Below are 17,213 nucleotides of genomic sequence, written 5' to 3' on the forward strand. Positions count from 1 at the left end.
ATGAACCCTGGAGGCGGCACTTGCAGTGAGCCAAGATCGTGCCACTGCACCCCAGCCTGGGCAAAAGACCGAGCCTCTGTCTCAATCAATCAATCAATCAATGCTGTGGTGAACACTGTACTTTCCTTCTTTGTGTGAAAGGAATGAGGACAAATAAATCCCACGTACATGGTTTAGATGTTTGTCCCCTCCAAATCTCATACCGAAATGTGGTTCCCAGTGTTGGAGGTGGGGTCTGGTGGGAGGTGCTTGGATCATGGGAGTGGATCCCTCATGAACGGCTTAGCAGCATCCCCTTGGTGATGAGTGAGTTCTCCAAATTTACATGAAATCTGGTTGTTTAAAAGTGTGTGGCACCTCCCTGCTCTCTCTCTCTTGCTCCTGGTCTCACCATTTTATACACTGGCTCCCCTTTGCCTTCTGCCATGATTGGAAGCTTCCTGAGGCCTCACGTGAAGCAGATGCCAGCACCATGCTTCCAGTACAGCCTGCAGAACCCTGAGCCAATTAAACCTCTTTTCTTTATAAATTGGATATCCAGCCTCAGGTATTTCTTTATAGCAACACAAGAACTGACACACTCGCCCATCTGGAAACATGGGATGGACAAGTTATTAAAATACCTTTGAAGACAATAGAAGTTAGACAATATCAAGCACCTAAAATTTTGGGGGTAAAAAATTCCACACTGGGTTTTTGTGGGGGTTGTTCTGGTTCAGGTTTTTTTCTTTTTGCCCAGGCTGGAGTACAGTGGCATGATCATAGCTCACTGTAGACTTGAACTCCTGGGCTCAAGCAATGCTTCTACCTCATCCCCCTGAGTAGCTAGGACCATAGGTATGCACTACCACACCCGGCTATTTTTATTTTTTTATTTTCTGTAGAAACAGGGTCTTATTATGTTGCCCAGCCTGGTCTTGAACTCCTTGGCTCAAGCAATCCTCCCGCCTCAGCCTCCCAGAGTGCTGGGATTACAGGTGTGAGTCAACACACCTGGACTAACACTGTATACAGTGAAAATAACTGACAAGGGCATATTTTTGAAATGTCTTTAGGTGATTTACTTTACCACTCAGTTCAGTTTACTGTTCATGTGCTATCAAGAAACAAATTTAAAGCAAAATACTGCCAATAATATGAAACTGATAAGCACACAAAAATAATTGAGAACTATGTAGGAACTGAAATATATTACTACATAATTTTGTAGAAAATGTACTTTCCATTTACATGTTGGAAATATATTGGTATATTCATATTTTAACATAGGATATGCATTGATCCCTATGGCTAGGAAGCAATACAGCACAATTGAAAGGTATCTGGGATCAGAAATACCTGAATTTGCTTCTTGAATCTGCATGAGTGCTGATTATAAAACTACTGACTTTGTAACTCTGGGCAAGTTATTCAATTTTTCTAACCTTTTCACCCATAAATAAAAATGGGGAAGACATTGCAAGACTTGTAAAGATTGAAGAATATAATTTTATGTAAAAAAAGTGGCCTGCGTGATGTTTACAACATTACTTATAATAATAATAAAGTCAAAAATCATCCAAGTATCTATCATTAAGAAAATATTAAGTAACAACAGTATATACACCAGATTAGTGGTTCTCAAATTTTAATGCACATAAGAATGTTCTAGGGGGTTGTAAAATGCATATTTCCAGGCCTTACACTTAGAAATTCTTAGAATACTCAGAAATCCTGGGGTGGGATCAGGAAATAACAGGTTTAACAAACAACCATAGGTGCTTCTGATGGAGGACATCTATGAAAAGTATGCAGTAGATGGAATACGATGATGCCATTAAAAATAACTATGAAGACTTTGAAATAGCATTGAAAAGGTGTATGATATACCCTTAAGTGAAAAATTCAGGATCCAAACTTGTATGCTTTATCTGATAAGTACATTAAACATGCTTAAGAAAAAAGTTGTTGTTAGCAATAAGATTAAAGGTAATTTTTGATCTTTTACTCAAAATTTTTAAATAGTCATGCTATTATTATAAATGAATCACTAACACATTAAAATTGAAAAAAAAAACACACATTGGATCCTCATGGCCTTCAGGATTAGGCTCAAACTCCTTAGGGCAACACACAAGGTCCTTCTATCTCCAGACTTAGCTCTTGTCCGTGCTCCATATCAAACCACTTATAATACCCCAAGCTATATTCTACATTTTCACACACTATTATTGAATATACTGTTCCTTCTGCCTGAAATGCCCTTTCTCCAACTTGTCTGGAAAATTCCTATTCATCCCACAAGATTCAAGCACTACCTCCTCTCTGCAGTTTCCCCTGAATACTCCTCCAAGTCAAATTCTGGGTGCCTCCTTCTTGCTCCTAGTATTCCTACAGCATTGTTTGGTATTTCCATTGCTCCATATATCACCCTGTATTTTACCTTTTTGCTGACAGATCTATCCCATTATTCTGCAAGTACATGGGGTAGGTAGAGATGATCTCATTCAGTTTTAGAATCCACAAAGTACTCAGCAAATACTTGTTAAAATAAGCAAAGACCTTTTTTTTGTTATCACTGTTCTTAGTTATCAGTTCTCTAAAAAATCCTGAGTGCCCTGCTGGTTAGTTGGATAACACTTGGCTCAATGATTAATGAGCTTTGTCTAATATATACATATATATATACACACACACGTAGCATAAAACAAACCCATGAAAAATTTTTAAGAAATAGTTTAACCATTGTTTGTAATTCTTCACGTTCTCTGCTTATGTCTTCAAAGTTTCTATCAACCTTCAGGATGACAGACCACTCTGGTCAATAGCCAAAGCAGGCTAACAGGAATAACTCTGCTCTGGGCTCCTCCATTGCTGGAGTTTACCCAGCCAAAGAACATCCCTGCAGAATTCTTGCTGCTTCCCCCAAACACACTCCCACTCACTGCCATCTCCGCACTAGCAGTAAAATATCTATATAAAACAGAGATAATTCTGTAAGTAAATAGAGCAGTTTTTTAGTATATTCAAAACACTAGATACTATATTTAGTATATTTGTGTAATACATAAAACATTTCAAATGCAGATTGCTAACTAGAGGTACCAAACAAGAACCTAAAGTGACTAATAGTAATTCAGGCCAAAAAAAAAAAAAAAAGAAAAATCAGTGTGGAAGAATACTAATTGAGATCCAGGTATCAGAACTTCAAATGCTTCCCCTGTACCGTAAAACATAAGTTTTAGGAATAACCTGGATGCTGAAGCCAACTTGCAACACAATTTTTTTAAAAAGAAAAATAAAATACATTTTTTAACATTTGAATCCCAAGCCACATTAGGCATTAAAGCCGTGATACAACTTTGTTCCATATCTCTGTCACCTGTGATATAAGAAATGTGTACAGAAATACTTTTAGTGCACACTTCATAGATACTGTACTTTTTTAAAAATTGAAGATTTATAGGAACCATGTGTCTAACAAGTCCATTTTTCCAATTAGGCCAATGTGCTCAGTTCATGTCTCTGTGTCACATGTTGGTAATTCTCACAATATTTCAAACTGCTTCATTATTTTTATATGTTATGATTATCTGTGAACTGAATAATGCTGTGTGTGTTCTCACCACTCCACCAACTGGCCATTCCATCTCTCTTCCTCTCCTTGGGCCTCCCTATTCCCTCGGATACAACAATATTAAAATTAGGCCAATGAATAACCCTTCACTGACCTATAAGTGTTCAAGTGAAAGGAAGAGTCATATGTTTCTCACTTTAAACGAAAAGCTAGAAATGAATAAACTTAGTGAAGAAAGCATGTTAAAAGTCGAGACAGACTGAAAGCTAGGCCTCTTATGCCTAACAGTTAGCCAAGCTGCAAATGCAAAGGAAGAGTTCATGAAGGAAATGAAAAGTGCTACTCCAGTGAACACATGAATGATAAGAAAGCCAAAGAGACTTATTGCTGATATGGGGAAAGTTTGAGGGGTCTGGATAGAAGATCATAACAGCCACACAACATTCCCTTAAGGCAAAGCCTAATCCAGAGCAAGGCCCTAACTCTCTTCAATTCCATCAGAGCTGATGGAGCTGGGGAAGCTGCAGAAGAAAAATCTGAAGGTAGCAGAGGTTCAGGGGGCTTAAGGAAAAAAGCCATCTCCATAACATAAAATGGCAAGGTGAAGTAGTTAAATGCTGATGCAGAAGCTGCAGCAAGTTTTCCAGAAGATCTAGCTAAGATAATTGATAAAGGTGACGACACTAAACGACAAAATTTCAGTGTAGATGAAACAGTCTTCTATTGGAAGAAGATGCCATCTAGGACTTTCATAGCTAAAGAGAAGTCACTGCCTGGCTTCAAAGCTTCAAAGGACAGGCTCTCTTGTTAGGGGTTAATGTAACTGGTGACTTTAACTTGAAACCAATGCTTACTTACCATTCCAAAAATCCTAGGGCCCTTAAAAATGATGCCAAATCTATTGTGCCTGTGCTCTGCAAGTGGCACAACAAAGCCTGGATGACAGCACATCTGTTTGTAGCATGGTTTACTGAATATTTTAAGCCCACTGTTGAGACCTACCACTCACAGAAAAAAAGATTCCCTTCAAAATATTATGGCTCAGTGGCAGTGCACTAGTCACATAAGAGCTCTGATGGAGATGTACAAGAGACTAATGTTGTTTCCATGCCTGCTAACACAACATCCATTCTGTAGCCCAGAGATTGAGGAGTAATTTTGGCTTTCAAGTCTTCTTATTTAAGAAATACATTTTGTAAGGTTATAGCTGCCATACCTAGTGGTAGCTATAGAACCACTAAGAACATTTGCGGGCCAGGTGCAGTGGCCCATGCCTGTAATCCCAACACTTTGGGAGGCCAAGGTGGGAGGATCACTTGAGCCCAGGAGTTCAAGACCAGTCTGGGCAACATAGGGAAACCCTGTCTCTACAAAAAATTTAAAAATTATCCAGGCTTGGTAGCACATGCCTGTGGTCCCAGCTACACAGGAGGCTGAAAGCAAAGAATCACTGAGTCTGGGAGGTCAAGGCTGCAGTGAGCACAGTGATCATGCCACTGCACTCCAGGCCTGGGTGACAGAGTGAGACCCTATCACAAATAAATAAATAAAATATTTGTGGTTCATGGGAGGAGGTCAACATTAACAGGAGTTTTGGAAGAAGTTGATTCTAACTCTTATGACTGATTTTGAGGGATTCATGATTTCAGCAGAGGAAGGAACTGCAGATGTGGTGGAAATAGCAAGTGAAATAGAAGTGAAGCCTGAAAATCAGACTGACTGACAACAATCTCATGATAAAATTTGAACAGATGAGGAGTTGTTTCTTATGGATGAGCAAAGAAAGTGGTTTCACGAGTGGAATCGACTCCTGGTGAAGACACTGTGAACACTGCTGAAACATCAACAAAGGATTTATAACATGATATAAATAAAGCAGCAGCAAGGCTTGAGAGGAGTGACTCCAGTGACTCCAATTTTGAAAGTTCTACCATGGGTAAAATGCTATCAAACAGCATCCCATGCTACGGAAACATCTTTTGTGAAAGGAACAGTCAACTAATGTGAAACTTCATTATTGTCTCATTTAAGAAATTGCCACAGCTATCCCAACCTTCAGCAACCACCATTCTAATCAGTCACCAGCCAATAACATTAAGACAAGACCTTCTACCAGCAAAAGGATTACAACTTGCTGAAGGCTCAAATGACCATTAGCATTTTTAGCAATGAAGTACTTTTTAATTACGTACATTGTTTTGTTAGACATAAGGCTGTTGCACACTTAACAGAGTACAATATAGTGTAAACATAACTTTTATATGCACTGGAAAACCAAAAATTTTGTATGACTCACTTTATTGCAGTGGTCTGAAAACAAATCCACAATATGTCTGAGCTATGCCTGTACATCTAAGTAATAACGTCTGATATAGGCAAATAATATATGTTTATATCTAAAATGGGTTTATATAATCCAATAAAAAATTCTAGAGACTAAATGAGTAGCAAAAAGAAAATACTTTTCTATCACCAGCCATATACTCTCTCATTTCTCATGTCTCCAGTCAAATCCCTTCCCCTTCGGCCTTTAAGAAGGAAGAATTAGCCAGGCATGGTGGTTCACACCTATAATCCCAGAACTTTGGGAGGCCAAGTCAGGAGGATGGCTTGATCCCAGGAGTTCGAGACCAACCCAGGAGTTCAAGAACAGCAAGGCAGGAGGATCACTTGATCCCTCAACAACAGACCCCAACAGACAGGGTTTCCCTATGTTGCCCAAGTTGGTCTTGAACTCCTGGGTTCAAGTGATCCTCCTACCTTGGTCTCCCAAAGAGCTGGGATTACGGGCATGAGCCACTGTGCCTGGCCCACAAATGTTCTTAATGGTGTCTAGCATGGTCAATCCTTTCCAGAAGGTTTTCAATTTACTTTGCACAGATTCATCAGAAGACTCACTATGTATGGCAGAAGTTTGAGGAACAGTGAGGCTCTGTCCTTATAAAAAAAATCAAAAAATTTGCTGGGCATGGTGGCACGTGCTGGTAGTCCCAGCTACTTGGGGTCTGAGGCATGAGGATCACTTGACCCTGGGGGGCAATGAGGCTGCAGTAAGCTGTGATTGCACCACAGCACCCCGGCCTGGGTGACAGAGTGAGAACTTGTCTCCAAAAAAAAGGGAAGAATTACCACCTGTATCCAACATTCTCTTACAAGCCTGGCAAAATCCACTCCATTTGTTCTGCCAGAAGAGGTCAATGGCTTTACTATTTTGGCCTAATGTTTTGTTGCCTCTTTAAATGAAAATATGAAAAGAGCTGCTTCTTTCTAAAAGCTTTACCAATCAATTACAACTTCACTATGAATTAACTGTCAGGTCCCACAAACACTTTTTGGTGGTAAAGAAAGGAAAGAAAAGGCACTGGGTCCATGACATTAGAGGATAAATTAACATTGAGGTATAAGCATTCCCTTTCCTCTGCAGCCTCACCAGCATCTATTGTCTTTTGACTTTTAAATAACAGCCATTCTGACTAGTGTGAGATGCTATCTCTCACTGTGGTTTTGATTTGCATTTCTCTGATAACTAGTGATGCTGAGTATTTTTTGTTTGTTGGCCACTTGTATGTCTTCTTTTGAGAAATGTCTGTTCATGTACTTTACTCATTTTTTAATAGAGTTACTTGTTTTTTGCTTGTTGACTTAAGTTCCCTATAGCTTCTGGATATTAGGCTTTTGTCAGATACACAGATTGCAAATATCTTCTCCCATTCTGTAGGTTGTCTGTCAGTGTGGAAGGTAGTACAGAGATTTCTCAAAGAACTTAAAATTGCTACCATTCGACCCAGCAATCCCATTGCTGTGTATATACCCAAAAGAAAATAAATCATTCTACCAAAAAGACACATGCATTCATGTTCATTGCTGTGCTATGCACAATAGCAAAGACATGGAATCAATCTAGATGCCCATCAATGGTAGACTGGACAAGAAAATGTGGTACATATACATCATGGAATACTATGTAGCCATAAAAAAGAATGAATCCATGTCCTCTGCAGCAACATGGATGGAGCTGGAGGCCATAATCCTAAGAAAATTAACACAGGAACAGAAGACCAAATACCACATGTTCTCACTTATAAGTGGGAGCTAAATATAAAGCATATGTGGACATAAATAAGGGAACGACAGACACAGTGGACTACTAGAGGGTGGAAGGGGGGTAGGTTAAAAAACAGCCTATTAGGTACTATGCTCACTACCTAGGTGACAGGATCCATGCTCCAAAGCTCAGTGTCATGCAATATTTCCATGTAACTAATCTACATACATACCTCCTGTATCTAAAATCTGTTGAAAATTTTTTTTAAATATTGAGATAGGCTGGAATCTAGAGATGATGCCAGCTGGCACAAAAACTGGAGCCAGGGTGAACTTGTAGTAATTAGAAAAAAACGCTTTTTTTCTGAGATGTGATTGAGGAGGGTTAAAGGGAGTGTGGTGTGGGAAATAGAAACAGGAATAGAGGCTGGCTATTTATGCTCACATCCATCAATCAAGATTTGATCCAATTTGATCAAAGAATGGTAACAAGTCTAAGCAGTTTGTTTCAGTTCAGTTAACTAGAAGTAATTAACCACTTCAAATAAAGCTACTCTCATAACACAATAGAATCCAAATAACTCTACTGCACAGCTTAATCAAAGTTCCATTTCACAACTAGATCCATGAAGACATGTCATTTAATAAGAAACATGATTCATAAGAATGAGATTCAGAGATGAACACTCTGGACAGTGCAGTAGAAGAAACAGAGTGTCTTAGTCTATTTTGTGTTCCTATAAGAGAGTACCTGAGACTGGGTAGTTTACAAACAATGTATGTTTTTGTGATTCACATTTCTGGATGCTGGGAAGTAAAACAGCATGGTACTAGCATTTGCTCAGCATTTGGTGAGGACCATCTTATTGCATCATCCCATGGCAGAAGGCAGAAGGGCAAGCAAGCATGGGCAACGGAAAGAGGAAATTGGGCTGAACTCATTATTTTGTGAGGAGCCTCCCATGACACCTAACCCACTCCCACAATAATGGCATTAACCCATTCATACATGCAGAGCCCTCATGGCCTAATCACCTCTAAAAGATCTCACCTGTTTGTTTTGTTTTTATTTTGAGTAGGGTCTCACTCTGTCACTTAGGCTGGAGTTCAGGGGCATGATCATTGCTCACTGCAGCCTCAAACTCCTGGGTTCAAGCAATTCTCCCCACCCAGCCTCTCAAGTAGTTGGGGCTACAGACGTGCAATGCCACACCTGGCTATTTTGTTTTGTTTTGTTTTTCATAGAGACAGGGTCTCACTATGTTGCCTAGGCTATTCTTGAACCCCTGGCCTCAAGTGATACTCCCACCTCAGCCTCCCAAAGCCTGCGATTACAGGTGTGAGCCACCACGTCCAGACAGATCCCATCTCTTCATACCGTCACAGTGATAAATAAATTTCAACATGAGTTTTGGAGACAACACTCAAATCATAGCACTGTGGAAAACAAAATTTATTCTTTGGTCATATTTTTTGATCCATCTTCAAAAATCAATTAAAAGCCTCATCCAGATTTAACACAAATGTAAAATGTATTTGATATCCTACTGACACCAAAGAAGAAAAGTAGACTCTTAAGAAAAGTTTCTAGATCTGTATTACACAAGAAAATTCAATGAGTTTTCAACTGGCATTGTGCCTCTGCCTGCCCGTATGGCTTACATAACCATGTCCTCACATGCATGAGAAAGAACTGGAAGATAGAAGAGTCTTCTTTGTAAATTCCTTTTTCAAATATAAAATATTCTCCCATATCAACATATGATGAGTAATAAAAACTCACTGTATTTTAATTAACTAACATCATTCTGCAATATGTCCAAAACGGAAACTAAAGACACTCTAAAATGCATTAAGTGTTAAATATCTTCAGGTTCCATAGGTTGAAATTAGTCTTTTCTAACCTTTGTCTGGCATTATAGTCAGCTTCCATTTCTAGTTAAATACTCAGAAATAATGTTCTATCATAGGCTTCTGATAGAATTTTCCAAAATTACCTCAAAATTATTTCAGTATATAACTGAACTAATCAAATTGTTTACTGTCACCTGAAAGGTTAAGTTGCTAAAGTCAGCAGAGGCACTAATAAATATTATATGCTTCTGCCTTAATGTCAGTGAAGACTTGCATCAGCCTTTGTCATCTATAAGAAATCGAGTCACACAAGAAACTGTGCAATGGATGGACAGGTTGAGTAGTAGTCACTGGCTGGCTGCCCTAGTTCACTGCTACACATCACCCTCAGTGTTTTGAAACGGGAGCTGAAAACCCTGCTCAGTGGAGAAAGAGGTCAATACCAAAATTCACCCTCCTTTCTCCTTACTCCCCATCATGCAGCTGGCACTGTTCACTCTGGCAGATACAGCTCCCTGAACATAATGGTGCAATCACCACTTCAAACATCATTACTATCTAAAATAGATAACCCACTTGCAACTCGACTATTTTTATAGATATAACATTTTCATGGAGCTTAACTGCTCTATTTATGATTTATTCCATTTAACCAATGCAGTTTCCCTGAAAGTGAGTTTCTTATATCAGGGTCCCAATAACCACAATTGCCCAAATAGTTGTGAAAATTACAGTACTTCCTAGTTGTCTGTTATATCCTTGTATTCATCACCCAAATGACATGAGCTGAATCCTAAATCTGAAAAATTATAAGCTCTCTGGTTTTTTATGTTTTTGGTGACCAGAAGATTGTTTTGCTCCACTTCTTATTGATCTACTTTTTCACATGGGGATCTTAAGAACTGTATTATTTATTTCTGACAAGAATTTACTAAATACACCTTATATAAAACTCAACTCTTCGAGGCATTAAGAAAATCAAATAAATTGAGGCATTAATAAAGTTTTATCACTGTATTAAAATACAAATAATTCTCTATCCTATACTCAGCAAAAAATTAATTAAATATACATTTTAAATGGAAATTAGTTTTGTTTAGAATAAAAGGTAGTTGTGCCAAAGGAAGAGAGTTCTTTTTTTTAAGATTTTGCAGCTGTCTCATAAAAGATATGTTAAATAAACTGAAATTTCACATAAAATGTGGAGGAAGAAAAGGAGGGAGGCAACTCAATTTTAGTGCTCTGATGAGCTCAGATTTCTTTAAGGATGAAAGGGGGTAGTAAGAGGTATAACTGCAAGCAAACACAAAAAAAGAAATACATACTTGTCCAGGAAAAATGCTAATGTCCTTTTTAGCTAAGTTTGAAAAAGAGAAAAGAGGTGTAATAGTTCACTAATTTCACCTTCAGTTCTGGCAGAGTAAAAGGAAAACTGTGGGTAGTTTTAAACCACAAGATAATTTTCTATGATATCTAACAATGCCAAGAATCTAATTCTTCCCAACTTTTATTTTGCTTCTATTTTCCCTATTGAGAACCATTTTCAAATCAGAAGGGATAAACAAATAATTTCAGGAGATTACTGAAGGTCCAAAGGAGACCATAAGGGACAGTAAGCTGCTTTAAATAAGTATGCATATCCAGACCCAGAAGAATTAGATGCAAGAGAGTAGAAGGAATTTTCGCCAATACTAGGAATTACCAATGGCTCACTGCCAGAAACAAGCCATAATAAAGTAGACTGATTTTGATGGAATTTAAAGGATAGATCAAAAGAATGCCATACACTTAAATACAGTGTGAATTTAGAAAGGCAGTAGATAAAATACCTCACAATATTCTCACAGGAACAATGGAGAGAAATAGCTGATTGTCTATTGCGTGGCTTCAATCCTGGTAGAAATACCATGAGTAAAGACTGCTACTTTTAAATTTATACTAAGTTGAAGAGAGGTGCTTTGGGGATATAGCACAGTGTGTTGAATTTAGGTTATAGAAAACATGCTTATTAAATCTCTGGATGATACAGACGAGAGAAGTTAATATGCTGAAAGACAGACTCAAGAGTCAGAAAGAAGAAAAAAAAGAGTCAAAAAGATATAGAGAAATTACAAATACAACATAAAACAAATCAGATAAAATGGAACAGGAATAATTTAAGCTCAATCAACACTTTTAAAAGTACCAGAAAGGGGACCTGGCTTCACAGGTCATTGAAAAAAAAAAAAAATACCAGGAAATTTTAATTGACTCTATGTTTAACATGAGCCAACACCATTACATGGCCCAGAAAATCTTGACCTGTAAGTAGGTCTTAGATCAATAATAAAGAGATAATAATTTCATTGTATCATGTTTTAATAGCTGCTATTTTATTTTAATTACATAATACATATTCATTACAGAACACTGAAAATAAAGCCCACCCACAATTCCACCACTCAAAGATGAATACTATCTTCATTTTGGCATCTTATCATTCCAGACTTAAGCACATTATAAGTGTTCAAACAAACTTATTTTTTCTTGCAAAAATAAGATCACACTATAAATGCTTCTTGTAACCTGCTGCCCTTGGTTTTTTTATTCAGCCATAATGTTCTACTCTGGTCAAGAGACATCTACTGCATTTTGTTAATTTCTAGTCACCACACTTTAAGAAGGTCATTGCAAAATTTGAGAATATGTAAAGAAGGAAAGAGAGAGTAGTGAAAAGTATGAAAACTAAGTTCTTAACATCTATGCTGTCTTGCCATATAAAAGGTTAACAGAGATGATAGCTCTTCCATGAAAAATAAAGATTTATAAGAAAACAAAAATACATGCATCCAAAGAACTATCCTGGCAGATGAATTAGACTACTTTATATTAACCCATACAGCCAATCTACTACCAATTGCTGAAAGTCACAGGGAAGTGGATTTTAGCTCAATGAAAAGAAAAATTTTAAAATAATTACAGCTGTCAAAAATAGAATGAATCTAGTCATTGGAAGGTTTAACAGGGCTGGAATAACTAACAGGTAAGAAATGTTACAGAGAAAATTTCTGCACTAGGTGAGAAGTTGGAAGAAAGGTCCCTCCCTATTTGAAGATTCTATGATTGTTATGGGAAATTTACTCCCAGTCCAATATGAAGCAAATCTTGAGTCATTAAGGCCTTAAAGAATACAGTCAAGTGCTTTAGAGGTGCATGAAAAATATTAACACTAACGATGAACACCTATATGCTAAATGTTTTGCATTCATTACTTTATACTTCATTTAATCCTTATAACAATCTTATATGATAGGTACTATTATTACTATTTCCACTCTGATAGAATAGTGAGGCTTAGAGAGGTTTTTAAATTTATTCAATGGCATTCTTACATTTGCCGAAAATTGCAGTGCCACCCAAAAGCATACCTGATTCCCCATTACATAGTTACTGTTGAAAGGATAATTTCTTATTATCAGTAGATAACAAGTAATCAGAAGCATCTTCAGAAAAGTTCTTGTCTAGTGAACCCTCAAAGGGCAGTTGTGAGATTTTTTTAATTAGAAAAAAATACCAAAATTTAAGGAATTTCAAATTATTCTTCATAGCAAAAAATGTTCAGATTGGCCTGTCTAAATTGGCCACATACCTTTAAACTTTTGTGAATAAAACAGATTCAATGAATGAGACTTTAAATGTAAAACAAATCTGAACCACAGATTTTCAAATCTTTGCCATTATTAATTAAGTGACCATGGGCAAGTCCTTAATCTTATCTTTTTATTCCTTCATCTGTGAAATGAGAATGGACCTCCTAAGGCTGACACAAGAATTGAATGAGATGACACGTGTAAGCACTTAGCATAGGGTCTGACACCATAATTACACATCCCAGGTAATAAAGCGAGCGGGGAAAAAGTGCCAAACATATTCTACAGTTCCTTCTAAAACATTAAGAAATTTCAAAGTGTCATTATGTTTGACGGGGGACACATTTTCCATTATCCTGCCAATAAATTTCTGATGACAATCATTTTTGAAATAAAGTGACAACTAAATAAAATGTGCCTTCTTAGGAATGTCATTTTATGCAAATGATCGCCCAAAGAATACAATTTCAACTCTCATTTTCTTCAGACACTGTTTATTCAGTATAAGATGGATAAAAGCAAGTTTAAAGGTTATTGGTTTTGTTTGTGATTTTTACAACTTGGTTCGAAGTACTCTAATAAACACATGTTGTCTACTTTTGTTTTCTATGTGCAATCTTTGTTGTAGAGCTACTACTGCTACCTTTGACAACACCAGCAAAAGAGAAAACCTCTCACTCAAGATATACACTGTGGGTCACTATTTTGATACTTTAGTGTCCACTAACATTAAATACTTGGTGTTTTATCCCTAAAACTTGACATCTATTCTTTAAAAAAAAAAAAAAAATCACAGCTGGGAAAGGAGTATTTAAAGGATGTTTGCTTTTGAGTTTTGTCACAAAGAGTGGTTTTAAAATACGACATCACAATAAAATTAAGTGAAGTTCTCACTGTTCTCAAAGAATTCCTCATGTTTTCCCGAAGAAATTGTTTATTTTGAGAAAATTCTTTCAGCATACCAGTTTTTAGACATAATCATTTTTATAACTGATGGATCCACAGCAAACATTGTTATTTTACGTGTAACTTAAAACTGTAAAGAGATAAACTGCTTTCACACAAACTACATGTGACTACAGGCAATTATTAGAGCTGCAATCTGAAATATGCACACATTGTCTACCTGTGTTTGAAAGTGAAGATTATTTAACAAGGGAGTACACACAAGTCATCTCTATGACCTATTGAAAAAAATGTCCCATAAATATTCATTCTTCTGACATGAACTATCATTCCAATAAAATGTCACTGTCAACGAGTATACAGAATAACATATGGGGCTTTTTAAAATCCCATCGACTATTTTTCAACTCAATTTATTTCACTGTAATAGAAACTTTCCATTTTCCCTTTTAGCTAGTCCTATAATTAATTGCACTGTCTGACCACCACAACCTATGAGAACTTGTGTAAAGAACGCAATGTCCATCACCCAAAAGTTTCTATTAAGCACTTGTCAAGGGTAGCATGGAACAGTTTTTAAAAACCAGGGAAATCACTTGGGCTTTCTAAAATTTTTACAACTATAGTTGGGTTATCCAAGAGATGTTTTAAGGCTAAGATATGAATGACAATTGATGACTCCAAAAATATCCAGGATAAATTGGATAGCCACGATTTTAGAAACTAAAGAGCTTCCCTTGAATTGTATCTAGTGAATACTCTCCAGGCTTCCTCCCTCCCAGTTGATTTCATTTGTCCATCAATACAACTTTTAATAGTTTCTCAAGTATGCAAATCAACCCCGCTATTTCCAAGGTACTGCTGAATGAAGACCTTGACATTTTTTTAAAATGTCATCTTAGAAAGATTCTCCAAGCAATACCAGTCTCACCTACAACATCTTCACGTTAAAAGGCCTCTACTGTACTCCATACACAGTATCCCAATACCAACCTGGCATCCTTCATCCTGAGCTATAATAACCAAGTTTCACTCAGCTATGTCCAGGTAACTGAAAGTATTGCTGGGGCTGCCTAACCTGCCCCATCAAGTTTTATACACACCCTGTACTGAAGACATCTCACCAGAAAGAAGGTTCACCTACTTCATTTTGAGAGATCATAACCCACGGCACAGCAAACGCCTTCTGCAAGAGAAGGTAGAAGCCGCCGAAGGCTGTGGCTTTTGCAGGGTAATTGCATGCACGCAAGAGATTCTCTGCCAATTTCATTTAACTAGACAAAAAAGGCTGGGTTCAAAGCTGCAAATATGTAATAAATGTTGATGGAAAACGGGCGGAACGTCGATTTTCTTCAAGCAACACTAGTACATGTACAAGTTCTGCACCAGGGCTCAGAGGAAAAGTAGCTTACTGACGCATTGATGGAAGGCTATTTTAAAATTACTCAAAGAATCTAAGGCATCAATCTGACTGGGAGGCTCATACCTCCTCTCCATACACGCAGTCTGTTTTCCTACCTAATTTAAGAATGAATCGCTGGCAGCCACCAGGTGCAATAACCGTGAGGAGGAGGACGTATATCCATCACAATGCATAATGAGGTGTGCCAACCCCGGAGCTGGTGCCCGTCCTTACCTTAGCAGATTAGACAGGGGCAGGGGTCCGGATCCACCGCCCAGGATCCCTCCTTTCCTGCCAGAGAGGAGTTTCTCCACCAGAGCCACATTTCCAGTGCGAGCAGCTTCCAGCAGCTCCTGGTCCTTCCCCATAGTCTCTCACCGACTCCCCCACAGAGTCCTTGCCCCCCTCGGGTCCTCCTCCCCACCCACCCCCACTCCCCAAAATCCAGGGCCCTCCTCGCCCCACCCTAAAATAATGCAAGAGCTTCAGCACGGAGAGCTCCCTGCAGCCCCAGGCAGGGAGCACGACTCTCTCCTCCTCTTCGGGGCGCAGCTTTTACAATGGGGATCAGACCATGTCTTGAAAGAGGGGCTGGCCGAGCTGGGAGCCGCGACGCGCCCCCACAGCCACTCCCCTGAATTCCCAAGGCCTCGTTCCCGCGGGTGGGGCGTGAGGGGGTGGGGACTCGGGGGTGCTTTTGAGGAGCGGGAGGAGGGTGGTGAGGACTGAGGTCGGAGGAGGAGGAGGCGGCGGCGGCGGCAGAGAGAGTCCTAGCTGGAGCGGGAGCGCAGGGAACACCCGCGGTGGCAGCAGCGGCCCGCGCGCCCTCGCGCCCGACCCGGGCTCGCCTCGGCTTCCTCGGCGGATACGCGGGGGCGGCGTCCGCGGCGGGGAGGAGCGCGGCGGCGGCGGCGGCGGCTCGTGCGCCGTGGCCCGCGCCGAGGCAGGGCGGTGGGGGCGAGCCGCAGCGGGCGCGTGCCGAGGGCGGCGGCGGCGGCGGCGAGGCCTGGCGCGCGGGGGGCGTGTGCGCGCGGGCAGGTGCGGCCCCTGGTGCGGCCCGAGTTGGGCAGCGGGCTGGCGGGGAGGGGCCGGGCCGGCTGAGGCGGGGCTTCGGCCCTGAGATTCTCTTCGTTCTCGTGGGCGGGGACCCTCCCTCCTCCACTCTCCTTGGAAGAGCGTTAACCGTGTGAGGACTGGAGTTCCCCGGGCCGCGTCGGCTCCTCCTCGGCCCGGCGGGCCCCGGCGACACGCCTCGGGTCTGTCACGACGCCTGAGGAAAATCCTCCGTGACAGGAATGGGGAGGCTGGTGACACTGGGGAGGGGCCCTTTGGCCACCGCTTCCATCAGAGTCTAGGCAACTTGACCGGCATTTCACCCTTCCGCTTTACCTCCCCGAGAGCCTGAGATCTGCCCTTGGTTAGAAAGAAGAGGCTCGTTTCGTCCTAGTTTCTGTGGCACTGGCCACCGAGCAGTTTGCGACTATTCCAGTTTTTCTGGAGTCTTTAATCAGCCCATATTTTAGTTGGGCTTTGGAGATCTGCTGACTTGTAAGAATACCAGGAAAAAGGCTCTCATTGAAAATTTATCCACATCTCCACTCGAAAAATATAAATGGGCATGGATTAGAGATCCACTTTAATTTGCATATATCATCAGCAATTCATTGTGCATGGTTGGCATGACTTGTTAGATGCTCTCCTTGGCCGTGGTGGAAAACGCGCATTTATTTTCTATTAAAACTTCCTGTTACACCTTGTGCTTTGCATTGTCCTTGGAATAGACTTCATAAATGTTCACTTGTTGATAATTGATTGGTAAGAA

At 39.7% G+C, this 17,213-nt stretch overlaps 1 protein-coding gene across 6 annotated transcripts in view; it reads right to left on the bottom strand.

Moving 5' to 3' along the window:
* Positions 1-16,300, bottom strand: part of ANKS1B (ankyrin repeat and sterile alpha motif domain containing 1B) — a 1,254,535-nt gene extending 1,238,235 nt beyond the window's left edge. For 2 of the 6 annotated variants that reach the window (XM_019038843.4, XM_019038837.4), the window contains exon 1: positions 15,626-16,293. In XM_019038843.4, coding sequence (XP_018894388.1) covers positions 15,626-15,759 — 134 coding nt within the window. In that variant the 5' untranslated portion in view covers positions 15,760-16,293. Of the gene's footprint in view, positions 1-15,625 lie in introns of all 6 variants that reach the window. The other 4 variants (XM_019038847.3, XM_019038842.4, XM_019038845.4 and 1 more) reach the window with 4 other exon arrangements.
* Positions 16,301-17,213: the final 913 nt, after the last annotated feature.

This window comes from Gorilla gorilla, chromosome 10 (genome assembly GCF_029281585.2).
Source record: "Gorilla gorilla gorilla isolate KB3781 chromosome 10, NHGRI_mGorGor1-v2.1_pri, whole genome shotgun sequence".
In the NCBI taxonomy this organism is placed as follows: domain Eukaryota; kingdom Metazoa; phylum Chordata; class Mammalia; order Primates; family Hominidae; genus Gorilla; species Gorilla gorilla.